This window comes from Aspergillus glaucus (assembly GCF_001890805.1).
Source record: "Aspergillus glaucus CBS 516.65 unplaced genomic scaffold ASPGLscaffold_16, whole genome shotgun sequence".
Classification (NCBI taxonomy): Eukaryota; Fungi; Ascomycota; class Eurotiomycetes; order Eurotiales; family Aspergillaceae; genus Aspergillus; species Aspergillus glaucus.
Genome location: NW_019170468.1, coordinates 87,841 through 107,783, shown reverse-complemented (window position 1 = coordinate 107,783; position 19,943 = coordinate 87,841). Strand labels below are relative to the sequence as shown.

The 19,943-nt window shown below is 47.9% G+C and overlaps 8 protein-coding genes across 8 annotated transcripts; 2 read left to right on the top strand and 6 right to left on the bottom strand.

Annotated features, from left to right (window-relative positions):
• Positions 1–1,051: 1,051 nt before the first annotated feature.
• ASPGLDRAFT_37361 (CCCH zinc finger and SMR domain protein) lies at positions 1,052–3,363 on the top strand (the record flags this gene model as incomplete). Its single annotated transcript, XM_022544807.1, has 3 exons — positions 1,052–1,959; positions 2,027–2,749; positions 2,802–3,363. The coding sequence occupies 3 exons, from the start codon at positions 1,052–1,054 to the stop codon at positions 3,361–3,363; spliced, it is 2,193 nt and encodes a 730-aa protein (XP_022398743.1).
• A 444-nt stretch (positions 3,364–3,807) lies between these two features.
• On the bottom strand, positions 3,808–4,916 carry ASPGLDRAFT_130711 (HpcH/HpaI aldolase/citrate lyase family protein; the record flags this gene model as incomplete). Its single annotated transcript, XM_022540981.1, has 3 exons — positions 3,808–4,527; positions 4,590–4,810; positions 4,877–4,916. 3 exons carry the CDS (start codon positions 4,914–4,916, stop codon positions 3,808–3,810), a joined length of 981 nt encoding a protein of 326 aa, XP_022398742.1.
• A 3,218-nt stretch (positions 4,917–8,134) lies between these two features.
• Positions 8,135–10,666, bottom strand: ASPGLDRAFT_75742 (uncharacterized protein; the record flags this gene model as incomplete). Its single annotated transcript, XM_022549819.1, has 5 exons — positions 8,135–8,513; positions 8,568–9,180; positions 9,245–9,820; positions 9,876–10,140; positions 10,197–10,666. 5 exons carry the CDS (start codon positions 10,664–10,666, stop codon positions 8,359–8,361), a joined length of 2,079 nt encoding a protein of 692 aa, XP_022398741.1. The 3' UTR covers positions 8,135–8,358.
• ASPGLDRAFT_97510 (isocyanide synthase family protein) lies at positions 10,643–11,714 on the bottom strand (the record flags this gene model as incomplete). Its single annotated transcript, XM_022550605.1, has 3 exons — positions 10,643–11,298; positions 11,358–11,505; positions 11,556–11,714. Coding segments are annotated over 3 exons (963 nt in total), but the record flags the coding sequence as incomplete, so codon positions are not given.
• A 954-nt stretch (positions 11,715–12,668) lies between these two features.
• Positions 12,669–13,337, bottom strand: ASPGLDRAFT_83762 (nuclear transport factor 2 family protein). The gene is made up of 2 exons (XM_022550232.1): positions 12,998–13,337; positions 12,669–12,947 (listed from the first exon to the last, which is right to left on the bottom strand). Exons 1-2 carry the CDS (start codon positions 13,202–13,204, stop codon positions 12,723–12,725), a joined length of 432 nt encoding a protein of 143 aa, XP_022398739.1. The 5' UTR covers positions 13,205–13,337; the 3' UTR covers positions 12,669–12,722.
• A 404-nt stretch (positions 13,338–13,741) lies between these two features.
• On the bottom strand, positions 13,742–15,541 carry ASPGLDRAFT_75741 (MFS transporter; the record flags this gene model as incomplete). Its single annotated transcript, XM_022549818.1, has 6 exons — positions 13,742–14,128; positions 14,202–14,563; positions 14,622–14,829; positions 14,876–15,205; positions 15,262–15,444; positions 15,490–15,541. The coding sequence occupies 6 exons, from the start codon at positions 15,539–15,541 to the stop codon at positions 13,845–13,847; spliced, it is 1,419 nt and encodes a 472-aa protein (XP_022398738.1). The 3' UTR covers positions 13,742–13,844.
• Positions 15,542–15,891: 350 nt separating this feature from the next.
• ASPGLDRAFT_49435 (zinc-binding alcohol dehydrogenase family protein) lies at positions 15,892–16,920 on the bottom strand. Its single transcript, XM_022547106.1, has 2 exons — positions 16,504–16,920; positions 15,892–16,451 (listed from the first exon to the last, which is right to left on the bottom strand). The coding sequence occupies exons 1-2, from the start codon at positions 16,875–16,877 to the stop codon at positions 15,938–15,940; spliced, it is 888 nt and encodes a 295-aa protein (XP_022398737.1). The 5' UTR covers positions 16,878–16,920; the 3' UTR covers positions 15,892–15,937.
• Positions 16,921–17,496: 576 nt separating this feature from the next.
• On the top strand, positions 17,497–18,499 carry ASPGLDRAFT_153531 (uncharacterized protein). Its single transcript, XM_022542330.1, has 4 exons — positions 17,497–17,762; positions 17,827–18,108; positions 18,169–18,296; positions 18,350–18,499. Exons 1-4 carry the CDS (start codon positions 17,521–17,523, stop codon positions 18,481–18,483), a joined length of 786 nt encoding a protein of 261 aa, XP_022398736.1. The 5' UTR covers positions 17,497–17,520; the 3' UTR covers positions 18,484–18,499.
• The last annotated feature ends 1,444 nt before the right edge of the window (positions 18,500–19,943 follow it).

The following is a 19,943-nucleotide window of genomic DNA, read 5'->3' as shown; positions in this document are numbered from 1 at the left end:
TAGATAGCTTGTTTTGTTAATTAATTAATGTTTTGGTCGGAATAAATGCATTTAAATACTATATATGGGGGGTTGGTGGCCCACTCGCTTGTGAAATACGTTAGTTAACTAGTTAATGACGTTGGATTAGACCTGTCGAGTGCCCAGAAACACAAAAAAAAAAACAAGCAAAAATTGCACAAAACCCCTTGAGGAATCAGAGTATTGTATCTATCATACTCCTATCTCGCCTTATACTCTGTCCTCGTGCATTGCATTCTCCGTGCTTTTGATAGATCTCCGGCGGATCGCTCTTTGTTGTTATCGCTAGTTATGCCTAAATAGAGTCCAGACCCCCGCATCCCCATACACACAAAGAAGTCATGGTATCAGCACTCTTTCCGGAACCACGATATAGTATAGAGTAGATATAGAAGTAAGCTCCAAATTAGCCAAAGAGAAAGAATGCAATGGTATATTATTATATGTTCAGCATAGAATCCCATCGAAACTTTTGGCGCCCAATCTCTCAGGCATCAACTAATTCCCCCCGGCTTCAGTCGTGATGATTCGATTCATCGCTTCACCATTTGTCGGTCTGCCAGCGTGCTTTTTCGCTTCTTTTCTTTTTCTTTTCTCATTATTTTCCTTTTCTTTTGCTCCCTTTGTTCTCTTTGTTCTCCCGAGACCGAATCCCTCCCACTGCCCGACTGCATCTCTGATCGGAGATGCAATGTGATCGTTCCTGGCCCGCAACCTGTCCCTTTGGCGTCTGTACTTCACCCCTCCTGGACCACCCTCCATCGTCTTGCTGAAACTCGACCCTCTCCTCCTTTTTCCTTAGCGGTTGATTCGCCAAATATAATGACCTCTAAGCTTTGACTGTCATTCATTCCCCTGTCAACTTACTGCCTGCGACCCCCCCGGATCAAGACTACTCCATCACCGCCTGGTGTCTCCTCCCCCTCATTCCCTTGCTGTTGGCTGTATCAGTGCTCGTCAGCCTCACCCCCCCTAAGATTCGTCCGAAATTCGTCAATCGTCCCTCGAACATTCCTTTACATCGCTCAGCATGGTGGCAGAAGACGTCCTTGATAACTGCCTGCGTCTCCTTCAGAATGTCGCTCTCGATGAAGAGGAGCAGGCGGAGAAGGTGGAGGATTTTCTGCGCGAAAAGACATCTTTGACGGGCCCTTCGTTGGAGAATGCGGTGCTTGATATCCTCTGGCGCCATCGAAATCGTTCCGTACCGGATTCCTCTCCTCCTCCGCGACACACCATCATCCGCCGATCGTCGCCTGCGCCATGGCAGATGGCTCGTTCGTCCACTCCCCTATCGCCCGCATCCAACCTGGGAACAAGCCCCGGAAGTACATCCTGGCTACACAGTTCCCGTGGGAACTTTTCCCGGGCTCCTCTATCCGCGACCGTCTCGCCGTTTTCCTCCCCGCGTCCGTCCCCCAGACTTGCCCTGGCTCAGCCGATCCCCCATTCCCCGAACCTGAACGCATACGAATTCTCCGATCAAACCCAAGCGTCGGACTATTTCTACGATCTTGGCAGTGACAGCAATGTGGATTGGCTGGTGGCCGATGATGCAAACAGTACTACTTCCTCCATTGGGGCCCTCAGTGCCACAGCTCCCGAATTTGTACCCGACATGAGCCCTCACGATATTCTCCGGACGGTGCTTGGCGACAAGAGATCTAACGACGACATCGAAACGGCATTGGAAGCAAACAGTTATGACCTGGGTGCGACGATTGCCTCGCTGACCCAGAATGACGGGGAATCATTTTCGAATCAGTCAGACGATGGTCGTATTGTGGTGGGGAAATCTATGGCGATGGAACAGCCCCAGTTAGTCACCTCTACGGTGCAGAACCAAAGTCCTGTAGTCTGCAAATACTGGCTGTCGACCGGGCAATGTCTTCGTGCTGATTGCCGGTTTAGTCATGATTTAACCTCCCACGTTTGCAAGTGAGTTACAATCTTCCCGTGGAAATGCAAAAAGAACAGCTTTTGTCTAATACAGTGAACCCTCCAGATACTGGGTAATGGGCAATTGCCTGGCCGGGGATGGATGTCCATTTTCGCATGACCCTTCAGCCCTCATTTCCAACATCAGTGTGCAAGACGAGAACCAGCAATTCAACGCTGGCTCATCATTTCCCGTTGACAGTGCTGTAGACGCTTTTCCTCCTTTACAGTCATCCGCGGGAATGGGTGACCCATGGGCGAATCAATACACGGGCAAATATCCAGCTCATCTTTCGGGAATGGTAGGTAGTAGAGCTGGTTCGCACCTACAAGTCCATGGTGGCAGGCGCAACGGAAGCATGGGCAATGTTTCTCGCCCTCACTCGCGCCCAACCAGTCGACAACAACATCGCGAGCTGAATCCGGGTGCTCCGTCAGTTGATGATCCCGATGCATTTCCGACTCTTGGTGCAGTGACTGCAAAGAACGCAGGGAAGAAATATGGGAAACGAAATGTCCGAGAGTACCAGTCTGGAAGAGAAAACCACCCGACCTCCCTCGCGGATGTTGTACGCATGTCCCCATCTCCCGCGCCTGGGAAGGGAAAACCTTCATCCAAAAATGGTCGAGATGGGTACAAGAGCCGCGAGAACAGTGCGGCTGCTCAGTCTATTCCAGCCCCGCAGAACATTCCCTGGTTGGAGACTGGTTCGCGAGCCAACCAGCAGTATATCAAGTATCGTACTGAGGCGATTCGTCATGGCACAGTGCGAAACAAGTTTCTTCAGAGGTATGTTCCTCCCCATTCCATTTCACCAATATAGACATACTAATGAAACCAGTGCGGCGCAAGCCTGGAATCGAAACGACGCTAGGGCTGCAAAAGCTCTGTCTCTTAGGGGCCAAGCAGAAAACGAAGCCATGCGGAAATGTCATCGTGAAGCAGCACGGCAATTGTACGAAGAACGCAACAAACATCTGCTCACGATGGGACTTGATGAAACTACCGAGGAACTCTACGTCGACCTGCATGGCCTTCACCCAGAGGAGGCTATCGAGTATCTAGAAAAGATTCTACTCAAGCATGCTCGTGAGGGCCGCCGTGTCTTGTATGCCATTACAGGTACCGGTCACCATTCAAAGAATGGAAAGGACAAGATTGGCAAGGCAGTCAAAACATGGCTCAACGAGTGGCGATACCTGTTCCGCGAGTTTAGTGTCCCTGGTGAACGAGGCGGGTACGTCGGTGGTATTCTGGGCATTGACCCTACCAGCTACGACAGGTCACTTGCCAAGAGCCTTGAAGAGGCGGCAAAGGACGACGATAATCGGAATCAGCCCACCATGTCTATTGGCAAGATTCAGCTTCTTAAACGCGAAGACCTGGAGCCGAAGGCCAACTAAGAGCTCCGCAGCTATATTGGCATGTTGCTACCGCTTATTTTACGACGATCTACGATTTTCCGACATGGCACTTTTTTGGCTGATCCCTTTGGTACTGTCAAGGGACATTGGTTTAAAGCCGTTTGCTAATTGGTGTTGTTATTTTGAGAGCCTAGCCCATCAATTTCGTGGATATGGGAGAGGACTTTGAAACAAGACTTGGGTCTCATACTATTCTCCTATCATTCGTCATTTCTAGCTCGAGTTTCTTTAGCGCCTGTCTTACCTTTACGTCTTGCTGATGCTCTGCAGTTTTGACTGATGTTGTAGAGTTGTATATAGCGAAGACGCATATATATATATATATATATATACGCACATGTACATGTGAATAGCTTGCTATAAGAATACATTTTGGTCTAGTTGGGCGTAGCTTTGAAGTACAATATAGCAACAACCTAGTATTTACTCCGGCTCCTGGTGCTGCCATTTCTCTCGCAACTCGTGGACATTAAACCCACAAGCCTCGGCCTTTTTCACAATCGCCCTTGCCTTCTCAGCCACCGGAACATCAATCATCTTCCCATCCAACGTCCAAGCTCCCCGACCAGAAGCAGCAGCCTTCTCATCCGCGATCTTCACACGTACCGCCCACACAACTTCACTATCTTCAGGTCCAAAAATCCGCTCCACAGTCTCCACCTGCGATGGGTGGATACACTGCTTCCCATTGAACCCCAAATACTTCCCACCGCGACATTCCTCCTCCAGTGCCGCAGGCGGCCGGCCGTCACCGGTTGTAGATTTGTACGCCGTGCAGACCAGGTCAATCGTGGAGGGGAGGTTCGCAGCACGCGCGGCAGTTGCAATCATAGAGCGCGCGAAGAGGAATTCAGTTAGGGTTGGTGTACGAGTCAAGCTCAGGTCGAGCGCGAAGTCTTCCGCGGCGAAGATCAGACCCTGAAGGAGCGGGGAGGCAGAGCAGATTTGGGTGAGGTTTGTGAGGGATTTGGCGGATTCGACGAGGGCGAGGAGGGAGATTGGGGGACGTTGTTGGCCTTGTTGGCCTTGTTGGCCTTGTTGTTGTTGCGAGAGAGTGTGTGAGATGACGTCCGTGACGAAGGTCAGGTCTGAGGCTGAGTTGACTTTGGGGAGGACGATGGTGGAGAGGTTTGGGGAATGGAGCTGTTCATTTTTTAGCCATTTTCCATAAGCCTTGCTGAAAGTGATAAATTGATTATACTTACCACCTCAGTCAAGTCCCCTAATGCCAACCCACTGTCAACAGAATTGATACGAACCGCCCGCTCGCGAATCCCCTCCGGCGCCGGTTGATCAAGAGCCCTCCGCACCAGCCCGCGAGCCTCGACCTTCTTGTGCGGAGTGACGCTGTCCTCGAGATCGTATGCAACACAGTCGGCTGACAGTGTACGCGATTTGTCTATGAAGCGCTGCGAGGATCCGGGGACTGTGTTGCGATGGTTAGTTTTGTTCCGCATAGAGTTTGGGGAAATGCGGGGAGAGCTTGACGTACTGTAGAGGAGGGAGCGGCGGAGGCCGTTTCTAGTTGCCATTGTGGTGATATGTGGTTTGGTTGGATTTTTCAAATTCGTGGATTTCTTAGAGTATCAGGTTGAGTCCTGAGATGTGCAGTATAAGAGTATGTGACATGAGGGGAGGAAAGATGATGTCTCCATCCTCGGCTGCGGCATCTTGGACGGATAACAGTTTAAACGGCGCGATATAGGTTCTCAACGGCGACGCGTATAACGCTTACTTTGCTGGTTCAAATTGCATTTCTCGCACTCTTTCTAAAAAATGTGGCAATAATATTGTACATCTTGCAATTCCAACATTGATTGATCTTGGTCTGGCATGAAATCTTGAAACGGCTATATGACTATTCTGCCATCTGTCACCGCCTGTCCACGTATAGAGGAGCCTGAAGACAAAAGTCACAAAACAGACACTCGCGATTATATCTCACTGAAAACACTACGGAGTGCCAATGCACCAATGGCCTTTGAATGCTATATTGATTGACAACTGACTCTGTACTCTGTATAAATCTAAGCAGTCCCTCCCGCTAAATGTTCGAAATCAAAAGATGTCCACGGTACGGTCAACGTGTATGAAAACGCGGGTTGAGTCTGGTCCCGATCTTTGAACCAATACTGAACATGAGTGATGTTTCTCAATAAATCCGGGTTATTCTTCTCTTGCCCCGCCACAAAGTTGTCGTCAATATATACGTTGTAGTTGTTTCCGGCATTTTCAACCTTGATCTTGGGAGTGGGCGAACGGAACCAGTCATTATTCAATGGGTAATTGTCTTAGTAGTTCCACTGGGATTGGGCCGGCTTGTTGTTGAGACGAACCACGCGATCCTTACGCCGCAGAGAGATACTTAGGAGCACCTCGTAGTTTTCTTCGTCATGGAGATCCACATCCGGGAACGGGACTCGTCGAGATAGATGAGATGCCGGTGCTGTCCTTGTTCACTTCGATGTCCGCTGGCACTTCCAGTTTAATGAACACAGAATTGACGGTGGTGGATCGGCCTGATGGCATTGGCTTCTTGAGCTTGATTGTTTTGTCGAGGGTAAGAGACAGTTCAATATGGGGACAGCCATGGGAGTTTTCACACACCTCTGGGTTGAATCCTGGGCATTATTCCCACCAGACGAAGTCGGCGGTGAAGCATTACTGGGGGTGTAAGCCCCGTATCCCAGAAACGGAATGACTTCCAATTTGACAAAGCCAGAAGGCTGTGGGGGGAGGGGGGGTCTTTGTGGTGCGTCGCGCTGCTCACTGAGACGATGATTGGAGGTCGAGACTTTGCTGTTGATAAGCAGGGACCTCCTTGTCATGCTGCAGGACTGTTAGCAAGAGAAACTGGGTGGAAGAGGTGCAAGACAACCCTTCACGACGCGCCAATACAATCTCTGAAAGTAAATTGCTGACTGTCTCTTCATCTAGTGACGACAATGACTTTCCTTTGGGGAGTTTGTTGAGCAGGGTATTGACGGGGACAGATGAAGACACCTTCAGATTCTGTCCCTGGAGCGTCGTGCAGTTGCTGCAGCTCGCGGACAGGATTATTATTATCTGAAATATTGTGGGTGACGGACCAGTTCTCAGTCTACTGGCGCCCAGCTTCCTCCTTGATCTCGGCTGTTAACCGCTACAGGCGACGTTGTATTTCTAGCGCGTATTTTGAGATAATCATATCAAAGCTTTTCGTTTCATGGTAGAGAATAATCCAAGCTATAACTAAAGCATGCATTGAGACTGAAACCGAGAGCGCCGCAGGGTAGCTATCTAGTGTTCCAATTGATGAAGAGATGGATCCATTGAAGTCTGAGATAGCGTTATATACAGCTCGACACAATAGTCAATATGTACCACGAGAAAGCGCAACCGAAGCTCCCCGTTATCACTTGACTTAGGGTCTTGCCGGCCAACCATTCCCACCACCCCGACTCGGCGTAGGCCAAGTAGCCGCGAGGTTGTCATGAATTAGGATCGGAATTAAGGAACGCCCCTCGCTCCACTTCCCAACCGAAACATCATGATCATGATCAAACACAGCAGGCCTCTTCCCCGCCAAATACAACTCAAGCCCGAATTCCGCAGCGCTGATCTGAAACCTCTGTGCTTTATCTCGCGACCCCGGAGCGTAGAACGCGTCATGGTCCTGCGGCCTCATATACCAGTCGCTCCCGTCCTCAACATCAGCGGCTTGTAGGAGGAAGTCGGTGTCGCTGGTGGCTTTGACGATGAAGCGGGTTAGGGCGACGTGGTTCCGGATGGTTAGGCGGCGGTCGCGGAGCATGACTCCGATTCAGCGGGCGTCTGTTAGGTAGATTGATTTGCCGTTGAGGGTTTGGGCGTTGATGGACTTTTTTTTTTTTTTTTTTTTTTGTAGGATTTTGCGGGTCTTTGTATATGAATCGAGCAGGGTTTTTGCGGTAGGTAGGGGAGGGAAACCAGCAATTTATATGACAATACCGCGACCTTTTCTCTCCTTGTGCTAAAGGGCTTAGGCGTAATCCCACCCTCATTCTGGCGGGGAGCCTACATCATGGGGAGTGAATAATTCAGCTGAGAGAGACCCAGGATCTTCGCATAGGGCTCTTTGGTAGTCATATGGGTGATGTAGGCGTGTTTTGAGCTCTGGTTGTCGCTTGAAATAGTTCAAGGCCCAGCACTTCCCAACACATCCCATGTTGTGATCTGTGAGCAGAAGATTCATGATATCTTCCACATCAGTCAATTTAGGCGAAAACCTTCGCAAATCCAGATCCAAAACATGTCAGAGCATAGCCTCCTCTTCCAGGTTTGTTAGTTTGGTTGAATTTGGCTGAAGATCCTGTTGAGCGCTTCTACTGTTCATTCTGGCGCGTAAGGTCATCTGAGACACATTATAGATCTGAGCAGCTTCTTGAATACTAAGTCCATCGCGTTTCTTGATAGACTGGATGGAAATAAGAGTCTACTTTCTTTGGAAACAGATTCCATTTGTTGTTGTTGTTGAGAAATCATGAGTTGAAGATGAGACGCGGTCGTGAGATGCCAAGTGCGCCGTTCGCTTATCTGCGCCGCTCGCTTATCAACTACGTTAGACAAATTCTAAAATCAGTTAGTATAATTCATATAAGAAATGGGCGAGCGCCGCCTTAGCGTCGCGGGGGGTGACAAGGGTGAGTGCGCTATAGTTAGGCAGGGTGAGAATCAGGCCAACAAGTTTATTAAGGCTAAACTGACCTGAAAAGGGTGCCACCTCCGAAAATGAAGTTCCTGCTTCGCTAAGGCTTCGATACGATAGCAAGTTCGCGAGTAAGAAGTCTAGGCGTTCTACAGAGTACTCGGTGTAGGTAAAAGGCCAGTCTAATTTGTTTTTTTATATAGTTCGCACACGAGAGAGAAATTTGCTAGTCATAACAGGCGTATAAATCCAGTACTTTGGAAGAACAAAATAGCTCACGTAAGACATATAATGTGTCCACGGGTACCTTAAAGGGTGTTTGCGAGTCTTCGTTGTTTTCTGAGATCTTTCAACATGACTCGCACCTCATCGACAGCCACCGGTGTACCTCTGTGCTGTGATTCGGGATCATCGCGATCGCGAATATTAACTGTCCGAGTCTTCTCTTCTGTGGGTCCGACAACTGTAAAAATAAGTATCGCATCGTGCAAATAATGGAAAAGGGGAATATGAATACCAAAGATGAAATTGTATTTCTCCTGTTGCCCACGTAGTATCTTCTTGTTGAGCGTATGATCTCGGAGATCCAGATCAACATGCATTTTCTCGCCCTGCAGAGTCCGCTCAAGTTCTTTTGCGTACTCATGTTGAGCCTTCGAAACTGGCACAACCAGTACTTGTCGCGGGCTTAGCCAGAATGGCCACTTTCCCGCGAAATGTTCGATAAGTATGCCTAGAAAGCGCTCGAAGCTTCCAAATATCGCGCGATGAATGACGACAGGTCGGGCGATGCCCTGTCCGACCTTGTCCGTAGTATACTTCATGTTGAAGTTGATCGGAGCTTGGTAATCGAGTTGAATTGTAGCACATTGTAGCTCGCGTTTCAATGCGTCAGCGATTGTGATGTCGATCTTGGGTCCGTAGAACGCCCCATCACCAGGGTTCACAGTCCAATCATCACCTTTAAATCGAGTGATTGCCTCGCGGAGCTGATCCTCGGCTTCATTCCAAGTCTCGATGTTGCCCAGGAATTTAGCAGGACGCGTAGAGAGTGCTAATTTGTATGTGAAACCAAAGAGTCCGTAAAGGCTGTTTAGGAGATCAAAGATTGCCTCAACCTCGGATACAATCTATTGCACATTATTAGTCAAACTCCCATATCAAGACGGTTCACAAGCTCTCGGGTTGTGTTACCTGGTCCGGTCGACAAATGATGTGTGCATCGTCCTGCTGGAACTTTCTGACTCGCGTTAAGCCGTGGAGGGCCCCGGAGGCCTCATTCCGATGCAAAACACCAAAGTCAGCATAGCGCAATGGTAATTCCCGGAAACTCCGGTCTCGGCTTGTAAATAAGAGGAAGTGACCCGGGCAGTTCATGGGTTTGAGCGCCCATTCTTTTTTCCCAAGGTTGAAGCGGAACATATCCTCTTTGTAATGTGCCCAGTGGCCGGAGGTTTTCCACAGAGAAGCGTCGTACATATTAGGTGTTTGTACCTCTTGGTACCCTCTTGTGTGATATTCAACTCGCAGCAACTTTTGCAGCGCGTTGAAGATCCGTACTCCATGTGGAAGTAAGAAGGGAGATCCGGGGGAGAGTTCGTGGGTTAAGAAAAGTTGTTGTTGCTTTCCCAATTTGACGTGGTCTTCGCTTTGTGCTTTAGCCAGAGTTTGTAGGTGTTGATCCATTAGACCCTTTTGTGGGAATGCGATACCCCGGACTCGTTGTAGAGAGTCTTCGTTTTGGTCGCCCAAAAAGTACGCAGAAGAGCCCTGTATCCATCGGTTATAAGCGAAGTTCCCTGAAAGGAGAAAGGGATCGCCTTACCTGTGTTGCTCTAAATGCCTTGATGAGAGATATGTCCGGAATGTGCGGGCCATATGCCAGGTCGACATGAGTCCCCAACCGATAAACGATGGCTGTTTGGTCTTCAGCCATCCTGTTGATCGCGTGTAGACGGTATTTGTTGCTCGCAAACATCCGTTGAAGAGTCTTTTTGGGGAGCTCTAATCGGTCGAATCCCCGTGGTTTCTGCAAGACCTGAATCATTCGTAGTGTAAGTAATTCACGGTCAGTCTCTGAGATGCCGCGACTGGGATAAATTAGCCAATAGTCCTGAAAGAAAACAAGGGTTCTAATGTATCATACCCATCCGGGATCGACATCTCACAGAAAAAGCCTTGGGTCGTGGTCATGGTGTCGGCGATGACACATTGAAACTCTTGCTCACAAAGCTCAGCTAGACAGCTGGCACACGAGCGCCATAATGCTTGCTGTCCCTCAGGCTGATCCCACCCTAAGAATGCAACGCTGCAGTCCTCCTGGAGGGGCCGTTTAAGATCCCAGTACTTTCTGCCATTGATTTTTGCGATGAGTGCAGTGTTGCGTAGCTCCTCTGGTACATATGCCATCAAGGACTTCGGAGTTGACAGCCAGGATGTGGCATCGACAACACGTTCAGACCTGCCGTCAATTTCGATAATAACCTTGATGCCCTCTCGGGGCTGGTTCTTCAAGTCAATTATACTTTGCTGCCATGATTCTTCGAACATATTGTTTCGCAAGAGAAGCCATTCCGGCAATGGAGGAGCTTCACGTTCCACAAACATCCACGGCATTCCATTTTCAACCACGAGCTGATGGGTGACCCGAACGTCTCTTGCGTGGGCTGTATGGTTCGCTCCTTGTCGGTCGACGGCAATGCAGCTCATCCATGGTGCCCGAGCTGTGAAGCCTGGAAGTTGAGGCACCAAGCAAATTGACAGCTTGGCAGTTCCATAGGACGGGTGAATGGAGAGGCGAACATGATGAGGCATTGCAGCCCGAATAAGTTTGCCAAAGCCTTCGGAGCGGCCCATCATTTTTAGAGCCAAGGTTGACATCTCATTAAGATAGTCCTTCTTGCTTGCAGCATTTTTTCGAATTGATGTGTTTGCGAGATCGATCTTGACAAAAGCTCTCATGCCATTGTAGGTGAGTCGTGAATCGATATCCTCATCCACAAGCTTTTGTGTGTCATTTTCAGACTGACAGAAGCCATTGATGATTAGATCGCGGGAGGAGTCTATGGTCTTATAGAAGATCTCTTCGGTGAGTTTAGTGCTTTTCGTTGTCGGATCGATCATGGCGAGAAATAGAATCTCCATCGCATGGACCACTTTCAGATTTTGATCAAAGCCGTTCTTTTGTACCATCTCTCTGACCGCTTGACCATAATTCCATACATCTTCGTCGCTAACCATAAGAAGATCTATGTTTTATGTAAGTATTTATCGAGAATCTGGGGTCTTTCTCTTTGTCTTCTCATACCGTTGAAAACCACACCATCCGCAGCGATGGTCACCTCGGCGCCAGGACTGTAGAACTCTCTGACATCCACACACATTTGGTTCAGTCGACATAACCCCAGGTATTCGGCGTAGTCAGGCAGTACACCGAGTACCTTGTCCATGTTGGTCTATCTCTATTCAGTATTGATTCTTACTTGGAAAGCTGTGTGCCACTTACTGACTTGAAAGGAAACGCGGGGAGGGCCATTCGAACTGGCTCCCCTAATTCCATCCAGTGTACAACATGGCCCTTGAAATTCTCCCGACCTGGCCAGTAGGAGTCGCAGCCTCCAGCGTCATCCTCGGCCTTCCAAAAGTACGTTTGTAAAACGTCGAGAATTCTTTCGAGGACGTCTTCGGGTTTGCTACAGATATCTTTAAATGGTCAACTCATGTCTAAAGACCGCATAAAAGAGAGGGGGGATGATCAGACCAATAGCTGGCTGAAGCCCGGCTTCAACTATGACTGCTGGCTTTTCACGCGCTTCATCTGTCACCTGGTTCTTTTCAAAAGAAACTGTTGGGCGAGATAAAGTAAGCAAGTGACGAGTGTAAACTGAAGTTGAAATCATTTTCTCTTGTGTGTTTTGTTGAGAAATTTTCCGCGGTCATTCAAGCAGACGCTGATTTTAAATGTGTTATGAGACGTAAGACTAGATTTCTGTCAGGGGTGGTAGCAATCTAGACCTTGCCATCATTTGCGGATCCTGCATTCCTCGATCCTGAAGAAGTTCCTGCAATCCTTAAGCAGCCCGTGGGGATCCGGATACATCCACTGCCGACATTGCTTGAAGTCCCGTTAACTTCGAGTGTTCACTAGACAACTGGGAACGAAGTTGTGCTTCAAATCTGTGGATAGACATGATTTCTCTTGGTTTGAGTATGAACTCGTTTTCAAGAGGGCAGGATTGTATATGCGGGCATTTCCTGCTTAATTCACCCAGGGCTGGCTTCCCCTAGACTATCTGGGTTGCCACCTACATGTACTGGACCGGACAGTGTGATTTCCTCCCAGGTTATACTGAAAGTGACACCGTAATAAATCATTGATAGAACTTCGAGACCCCATAGACCGACTCTATTTTGATTTATTTAGGTTTTTTTTCCCATTGTCAACGGCTTGGGTCGTGTTGCATTGCTTGAGTTGTGCACGGATTTTATTTAGCCTGAACTCACGCACGTGCATTGGAATTGATTCAGTTTTACTTCAAGGTTCTAGGTAGTATCGCCTCTTTTCCTACTAGGAGCCTACTCAAGAAGTAGTTAAAGATGGATAAAGTAAGTATATTCTCTCATATTCATCTTCCACCTCGCGATCTAGTATCTATGTGCTCGCCTGCATTCTCTAGTTCTGCTTTGCTTGCCACTCAAGCACCTTAGCCAGGAAGTTCTTGCTGAAAGCAGCGTCCACAAATTCTTCAATCTTGGTAATCTTGTCGCCAGTCTCGTTGAACTCCAAGAAGAATGCGTACTCATTCTTGTACTCAGCAACAGGAGATTCTCCAATTCCGGAGGCGTAAACCGCTGCGCAGTGGTTCTCGGGATCGTTGACAATCTTGTGGATGGTGGTCTGCCTCATGTAAGTAGACGAACATACTGCTTGAGTAAGTCCAAACTAACCTCAAAGCGGTGCATGACCTTCTGGAGAGGACCAAAGAATTCACGGTATTCTTCGTTGGTCTTAGAGGGACGGTTGAGCGAGGTTGGCAGGATGTAGTGAACGCAATTGTCGGCGCGAGAACGAAGGACTGCGTCAGCAGTGTACTCGTTGTAGCCTTGGAAGAGGTCTTTGGCGGTGCGAATCTGGTTTTCAGCGACGGAAGGCATTTTGAAGGTTTGGGTGAATTCGAATTGGGGTGTTCACTGATTTCTGTGGTTTCTGTGATTGAAAACCCTGAACCGCGATTCAAAATTATACTTATAGGCAAATCGAAGCAGGACTCGAAAAAGACCAGGCGTAGCCATCACCAATCTGACAAATGCACGCTAGTCCTTCATTCCCACATTCCCTTCGTATTACTTCTTGACAATCCTTCAATCCCACAATCCTATTTGATCCTGTACCCCCCTCCAGTCTGCCGGAACCCATATTTCCGAAATCGTATGGCAGGTTATGGTCTCCAGCGTTGATTTCCGACGAGATGAGGTAAATGGGGAAAAAAAAATAAAAATAAAAAAAAAATAAAAAAGAAGTACCATTCACCCAGAGGCTTTGTCATCGACTCGTATCAGCCCTCCGTAGATCTGCTCAATGCTCGAAGCCACCTGGGCACTATGTTTACGAACTACTTGGATTTGCACGACACAAAGGTTCTACTTAGTGTTGGCTTGTCCCATTTAAGCGAAAAAAAAACAATAAGTTGGGATATTTTACCATTGACTTTTTAATACAAGTAAATAAATCGGGTTCTAATTCTAAAATCTTTCTTCGCCTTGACACGTCCTTGTCCTCACCATTTGACATTGTTCACGAAGTCACGAACTTTGATCTTTTGCGAAGTGCACCACTATATTTCATGAACAAAAAAGGGACAGGCAAGGCCAGAAGAGATATTCCACCAAGTATACTCGATGCGGGTCCCACTCCCAATCCCAGAAACATGGGTCTCGCCGCCAATGGCAGCCCACAAGCCATTAAGCAACGAAGAAGATTGTTTGCTGCAACGGCACTTGCAGCATATTGACCATAAGTATCTATCAAGAAATTGAGGCATTGTTGGAAAACAATATTAAACCCGGCACCAATGAATCCTATTGTCATTGACGTTGGTAAGCTTTAAGAAAGGCACAATGCCGGAACATTTCAAGGGTCCATTCGACGTACCGGCGGCGACTGTAGGCGACTCCCATGGAATACTTGGGTCTGCGGTCCATCCAAACCAGAAGAGACCAGTCGAAAAGAGACAACCTCCAATTATCATTGGTGGTAAACGCGCCTCTGGAACCGCCTTGCCGTTGTTTCTTTCAACAGCACGGGCATAAAGCGGCTGATTGACAATATTGACCATCAGTGCGAAGATGACGCCAACCAGTAGACCCAAGAATGGAAGCGTGGAAATGACGAAGCTCCAATGGCGTTGCTCTTTAAAGACAATGGGGAAGACTTCGAGAGTCAAGAACAGCAGCCCGTAAACCAGAGAGGCATACAAGGCAATTGTGAACACCATTGGCTCTAAAAAGAACATTCTGCAAGTGGTCAGCTTCCATGGTCATCAAAAATTTCAATTTGCGAGGGGCTTTCTACTGCAAAGGACGATTTAATTGCTTTGTAACAATTGTTTTCAAATCCATCTTGGTTCCCTCGGATGCGTGCCAGTAGCTTGGATCGCCGGTTTTCTTTCGCGTCAACTGAGCTTTTCTTCGGAGAAGTACCGGGGCATATGTTTCAGGCAGAAAGATTACCGCAATCATCAAGACGGTAAAAGCGATAATGGCTTCCAGATACTCAGTCCCTAGTCCAATATTAGCCACGAGCCGTTGAACCTAGGGACAACATACATCGCCATCCAAGGTGAGGATCGACCGTTAGAACTGCACCGACAAGTGGTGCAATAGTTGGCCCTCCGATCACACAAAGTGCATAGAAGGCCATAGGTACTCCTCTCACGCATGGATCATAAATATCACCCAGCGCCGCAGACACATTGCTGATGGGCGCCGAGCCAAAAACACCCCCGATGAAGCGCGTAATGAACACACTAGCCGGGCCCTTGCTCACAGCGGTTCCGATACTTAAAATGCACAGCCCAAAAACAGCTGGAAGCATGGACCACCGTCGACCGTAAACCTCGCTTATCGGTGCCCAAATAAGCGGGCCAAATGCGTATCCTGAAAATGGAGATCAATCGCACGCATGGAGTGAGAAGGTCATGGAATATTCAAACCGAGAACAAAGAGTGACAAGCTCAATACTGTAACTTGTTCACTGATATTAAGATAGATCGCCAAATCCGCCTGTGCCGGTGACATGATAGATGAACCCAGAGAGCCGACGAAGGCGAGCATACTCATTTCCCATGTGATAAACGCCTTATAGAGGGGACTAAATGACTTCGGGTCTTCCCCTTCTCCGAATTGAATTCCATATTGGTTTCTCTCGCGTTCATCATGACCGAGTGAGTCTGGAAGATGGTTGGACTTTTCCAAGTCTGAAGTAGAAGGCATCTCGAGGGGATATTGATGTCAGTTTTTCGCCGGTCACCCGGAATTGTTTATGCCCACTACTAAATATTACCCCTGGTGGGTGTTTTCGCTCTTCTTGATCCTCTGTTCCTTTGATCCTGCATTCCAACCAATAGTGGGCCTAATTATGGGGCTTTCAAGGTACCCAATGGGGCTCAACGGGCCCACTGGCGGCCGACAGAATTGAAAAGTGTAAAAAAAAAAAAAAAACCCTATAACTGAACTGGTATCGTCGAGAAATTCTTAGTTTGAGTTAAGCTTTTGATCTTACGAGTATGGGATCGTTCATTGCTTTCGATCATCATTTAAATTCGGATAATTTGGAACTCCCGTCACCGAGAAGAAAAGGTTGACATTGTGTCTACACTAGAGGAACGGTTATAGTACATAGACTAGCTTCTGCCCAGAGACAACTCCATTCTCCAACTCCTTCAGACCAGCCAGAATGCCTTCGAATCCAGTATTTTCCACGCGAACAGGATGAACTTGAAGCTTTCCTGCCGCTAGTAAATCGTACGCAATCTTCCAAATCTTGTTCTGCCACAAGGCATGCGCCTCATTGTTACGAGTCCAATTGCCGCCCTTTTCGAAGTCTTCACCGATGCCGACATAGGCCATGGTGGCAGTGTATTTGACATCATCTCGAGGCAACTTCGGTGCGCGAATAGTGCCATACTGTGCCCCAGGGTTGGTTGTGAGTGCGTCCGCACAACCCCGGGCTGATTCATCGGTGCCAATACAATCCCAGGCGAATTGGAGTTGGTTCTTCGTGTGCTGGTTGATCTTCTTGCCGACTTCGGAATCATGGGAATCAAAGACCTCGCTAGCTCCGCGGGCGCGAACCATTTCAAAGTTCTTTGGTGAGCAAGTAGTAATGACGGAGTAACCCGCTCTGGTTTTTCCAGTTAGCTCTTCTTGGTTTTTGACTGACGAGGAAGTCTTACTCTTTAGCAAACTGTATGCCCAACGAACCCGTCGCAGAGCTTCCGCCATAGATCAAAACCGGTACCTTAGTAGTGACCGGGTTGGAAGGCGTATTAAGGCCGAGTCCGTAGCCTGACTCAAGGAGGCCTTGGCCCACGGTGGTAATTCCACACCCCAGGGTGGACGCTGCTTCGAAGGAAACTCCAGGTGGGATTTTGATAGCAGTAGACAATGGCGCGACGATGTACTCGGCGAAAGTTCCGTCTTCAGGGTTGCAAGAGTTTCCACCATGAGCGAAACCACAAATGCGATCGCCCTTCGCCCAACTGGGCGAATTGCTCTGTTCCACGACACCCGCGTAGTCGACACCGAGCACACAACCCTCCTTGGCCATTCCGAATGAAACATGCTTCCAATCAGTTGGATTGAGGGCGACGGCTACCACTTTGACAAGAACGGTGTTGTCGCGAATCTGTGGTAGAGGCCGGTCGGTTACCAAGCGGGTCTGCTTAGGTTCGGTGAAGATGATAGCCTTCATGTTGTGAAGCAAATGATTCAAAGTTTATTTTATTTTATTTTATTTTTTTTTTTTTGAAAAGTCTTTCGCAAATTAATTCACCAGAGGATGGATAGTAAAGCGATCTAAATAACGAAAGAATTATTGCGCAACGAAGATCATGTTTTGAAATCCATCGCGGATCCTGCAATCCTCCCATCCTTTATTCCTGGTAACTAACTAGTTAGTTAAGCCTGCTTCTGACAAATCTAAGTATCTGCCATGAATGACGATTTAAAATGTGCAGAGTATATTTATATTTGCAACAATTTTGCTTCATTCGCCTTTTTATTTTTATTTTATTTATTTATTTATTTATTTTTTTTTTTGAAGTATTTGCTCGCACAACATATCAAGAACCATGTCAGTCCCGGAGTATGACGGTCGGTATTGCTTGAAGCCCGATGTAGGGTTCGACGCAACCAAGCTTGCTGGCAGAAGCATTGTGATCACCGGAGGATCCAGCGGTATTGGAAAAGAGATGGTTAAGGCTTTCACGGCTGCCGGTGCATTTGTAACTATAGGTGATATGCAGGAGAGCGGCCAACAGCTGGCCGAAGAACTTGGCGGCCGAGCGACTTTCGTCAAGACAGACGTGACGAACTGGAATGACCTAGTAAAGCTGTTTGAAACAGCCATTGCTCAGTCGCCATCGCATTTGATTGACGCCGTCATTGCGAACGCTGGAATCTCGGGAAGAGATTCCCTTTACTGGGACGGTAAGTATCCTCATCCAATATTCCCAGACATTGATCTTTTAGTGTTCTTACCTATTCCTTTCAGACAGCGCAAGGGATGAGGATCCTATTGAACCATCTCTCAAGGTGCTTCAGACGAATCTTATTGGTTGTATTTACACCTCCAAGCTGGCTTTGCATCATTTCACCCGCCAGCCGAATGATGGGAAACATGATCGTTGCCTGATTCTCATGAGTAGTATTGCTGGGTATTGTGATCAACCCGGAACACCAATTTACTGTGCATCTAAGCATGGCATTCGCGGTGTAATGACAAGCCTTCGTCGGACGGCGCACAAGCAGAATGTGCGCGTAAACCTGCTTGCTCCCTGGTGAGAGAATCCCGATCTGAATCAAACCATGACAGAACCATGTGTCTGATACGCTCACAGGTACGTCCGCACGCCGGCTATACCGATGGGGAATCAAGACCGCCTCACCGACAAGGGGGTGATTTGGGCAGAGGCCGAGGACGGGGCGACGGCTTCTTTGCACATTGCTTCCGATCCCCTGTTGAATGGTGAGATTTCTACATATTATGAGCTTGAATCGTTAGATCTGACTGCAAAACAGGTCGGTGCGTTACTATCGTGCCGCGAAATGAGGATCCTCGAGGGTACATGGATATGGGGAAGGATGACTTTGCCGAGGGCGATCCTGCATACGATTGGCAAAGGACCATGATGGCAGCAAGCCATAGAGCATAGATAAATTAAATAGCACGCTCATTAAATGACAAAGTCAGTCAGCTCAGCCCAATTTCAAGTTCAAATGATATGTTTCAATGTTCGACGAAGGTCATTTCTCACATCTTGCTGCAAGTTATGTGTCAGGATCCCTGGGATGAGCACTAAGAAACAGATCTGGAGAAACGGAGGTGATTGGAAGAGAGGAACTATCTGAGAGCAACATCTAAGACTAAAACTAGTCAGTCAGTGGGGATCTACAATATTAACTAACGTAATTCACAAGCGAGTGGGCCGTCTAATGCGAAACGCGTCAGTTTTATGCACCCTTCCTTCTTCAACCACCCACCATGCCACCAATTTGCTCTCGAAGCTCCCAAAATTCAATAGAGCAGGAGGGTAGGATCTTATTAGCTATCCAGGTTATTAAGAATCAAGAAATTAGCTCTATTCGCAAAGCAGCACACCACTTCCAAGTGCCTCGCTCTACCTTACAACGCCGCCTTACCGGTGATGTCTTTCGCCCTGAATCACGCGCCAATAACCATGAATTGTCTCAAAAGGAAGAGGAATTGCTCGTACAATGGATACTCTCAATGGATTCCTGTGGAGCAGCGCCTCGGCCTACTGCTGTATGAGAAATGGCTAATCTATTACTTGCAGCGCGTGGATCTACCCCAGTTCAAACAGTCGGCAAGAATTGGGTTACAAACTTCATGAAAAGGCAATCCAAGCTTTCAACCCGATTCTCAAGGCGCTATAATTACGAGCGTGCAAAGTGTGAAGACCCAAAAATCATCCAAGAGTGGTTTAATTGTGTGCAACGTACAATACTTCAATATGGCATTGACCCAGATGATATCTACAACTTTGATGAAACTGGCTTTATAATGGGCTTAACTGCAACTGCAAAAGTGATTACAAGGTCTGAATACTATGGTCAGCGATCCCTTTTACAGCCTGGAAATTGTGAATGGGTCACTGCAATTGAGGCAATAAGCACATCAGGGTGAGCCTTGCCTCCATGCATTATTTTCAAAGGCAAGGTCTTTATTGAGAGTTGGTTTGACAATGTCCCAGGTGACTGACTCTTTGAAGTTAGCCCAAATGGATGGACTTCTGATGAAATTGGGCTTTGTTAAACTGGTCGTCCACCCGGCGGGGGTAAACTATGGTAGAAGCGTGATAGAGTGTATATGGAGGTAGTATATGTATGTAACAACTTCGGTAGTAATAGCCAGTCCCATTGGTGATTAGACTGAATGCTGGTCTCTCTAACGTTCGCCCAGCGGTCTCCCTAAGGAATGTCGGGGTCACGTGCCCGCTCCGGGCGGTCCTGTACCTAAACGGGTTACGACCGCACTATTACTACTTCGGCCTAGTGCCAGTAGACCTTCGGTGCTTGTCTAATATACATGCGTTGCGCCCTATGTCCGTAACAGGCTTCAGTGGCTCCAAAAGCTCTTTATTCCATCAACAAT

Coding starts and splice junctions, on each gene's coding strand:
- ASPGLDRAFT_153531 (XM_022542330.1), top strand. CDS start 17,521: ATGGTTAAGGCTTTCACGGCTGCCGGTGCATTTGTAACTATAGGTGAT. Junction 18,109..18,168: donor GTAAACCTGCTTGCTCCCTG/GTGAGAGAATCC, acceptor ATACGCTCACAG/GTACGTCCGCACGCCGGCTA. Junction 18,297..18,349: donor TTCCGATCCCCTGTTGAATG/GTGAGATTTCTA, acceptor ACTGCAAAACAG/GTCGGTGCGTTACTATCGTG.
- ASPGLDRAFT_83762 (XM_022550232.1), bottom strand. CDS start 13,204: ATGCCTTCCGTCGCTGAAAACCAGATTCGCACCGCCAAAGACCTCTTC. Junction 12,948..12,997: donor AGGTCATGCACCGCTTTGAG/GTTAGTTTGGAC, acceptor TACATGAGGCAG/ACCACCATCCACAAGATTGT.
- ASPGLDRAFT_49435 (XM_022547106.1), bottom strand. CDS start 16,877: ATGGCCAAGGAGGGTTGTGTGCTCGGTGTCGACTACGCGGGTGTCGTG. Junction 16,452..16,503: donor GGCATACAGTTTGCTAAAGA/GTAAGACTTCCT, acceptor TGGAAAAACCAG/AGCGGGTTACTCCGTCATTA.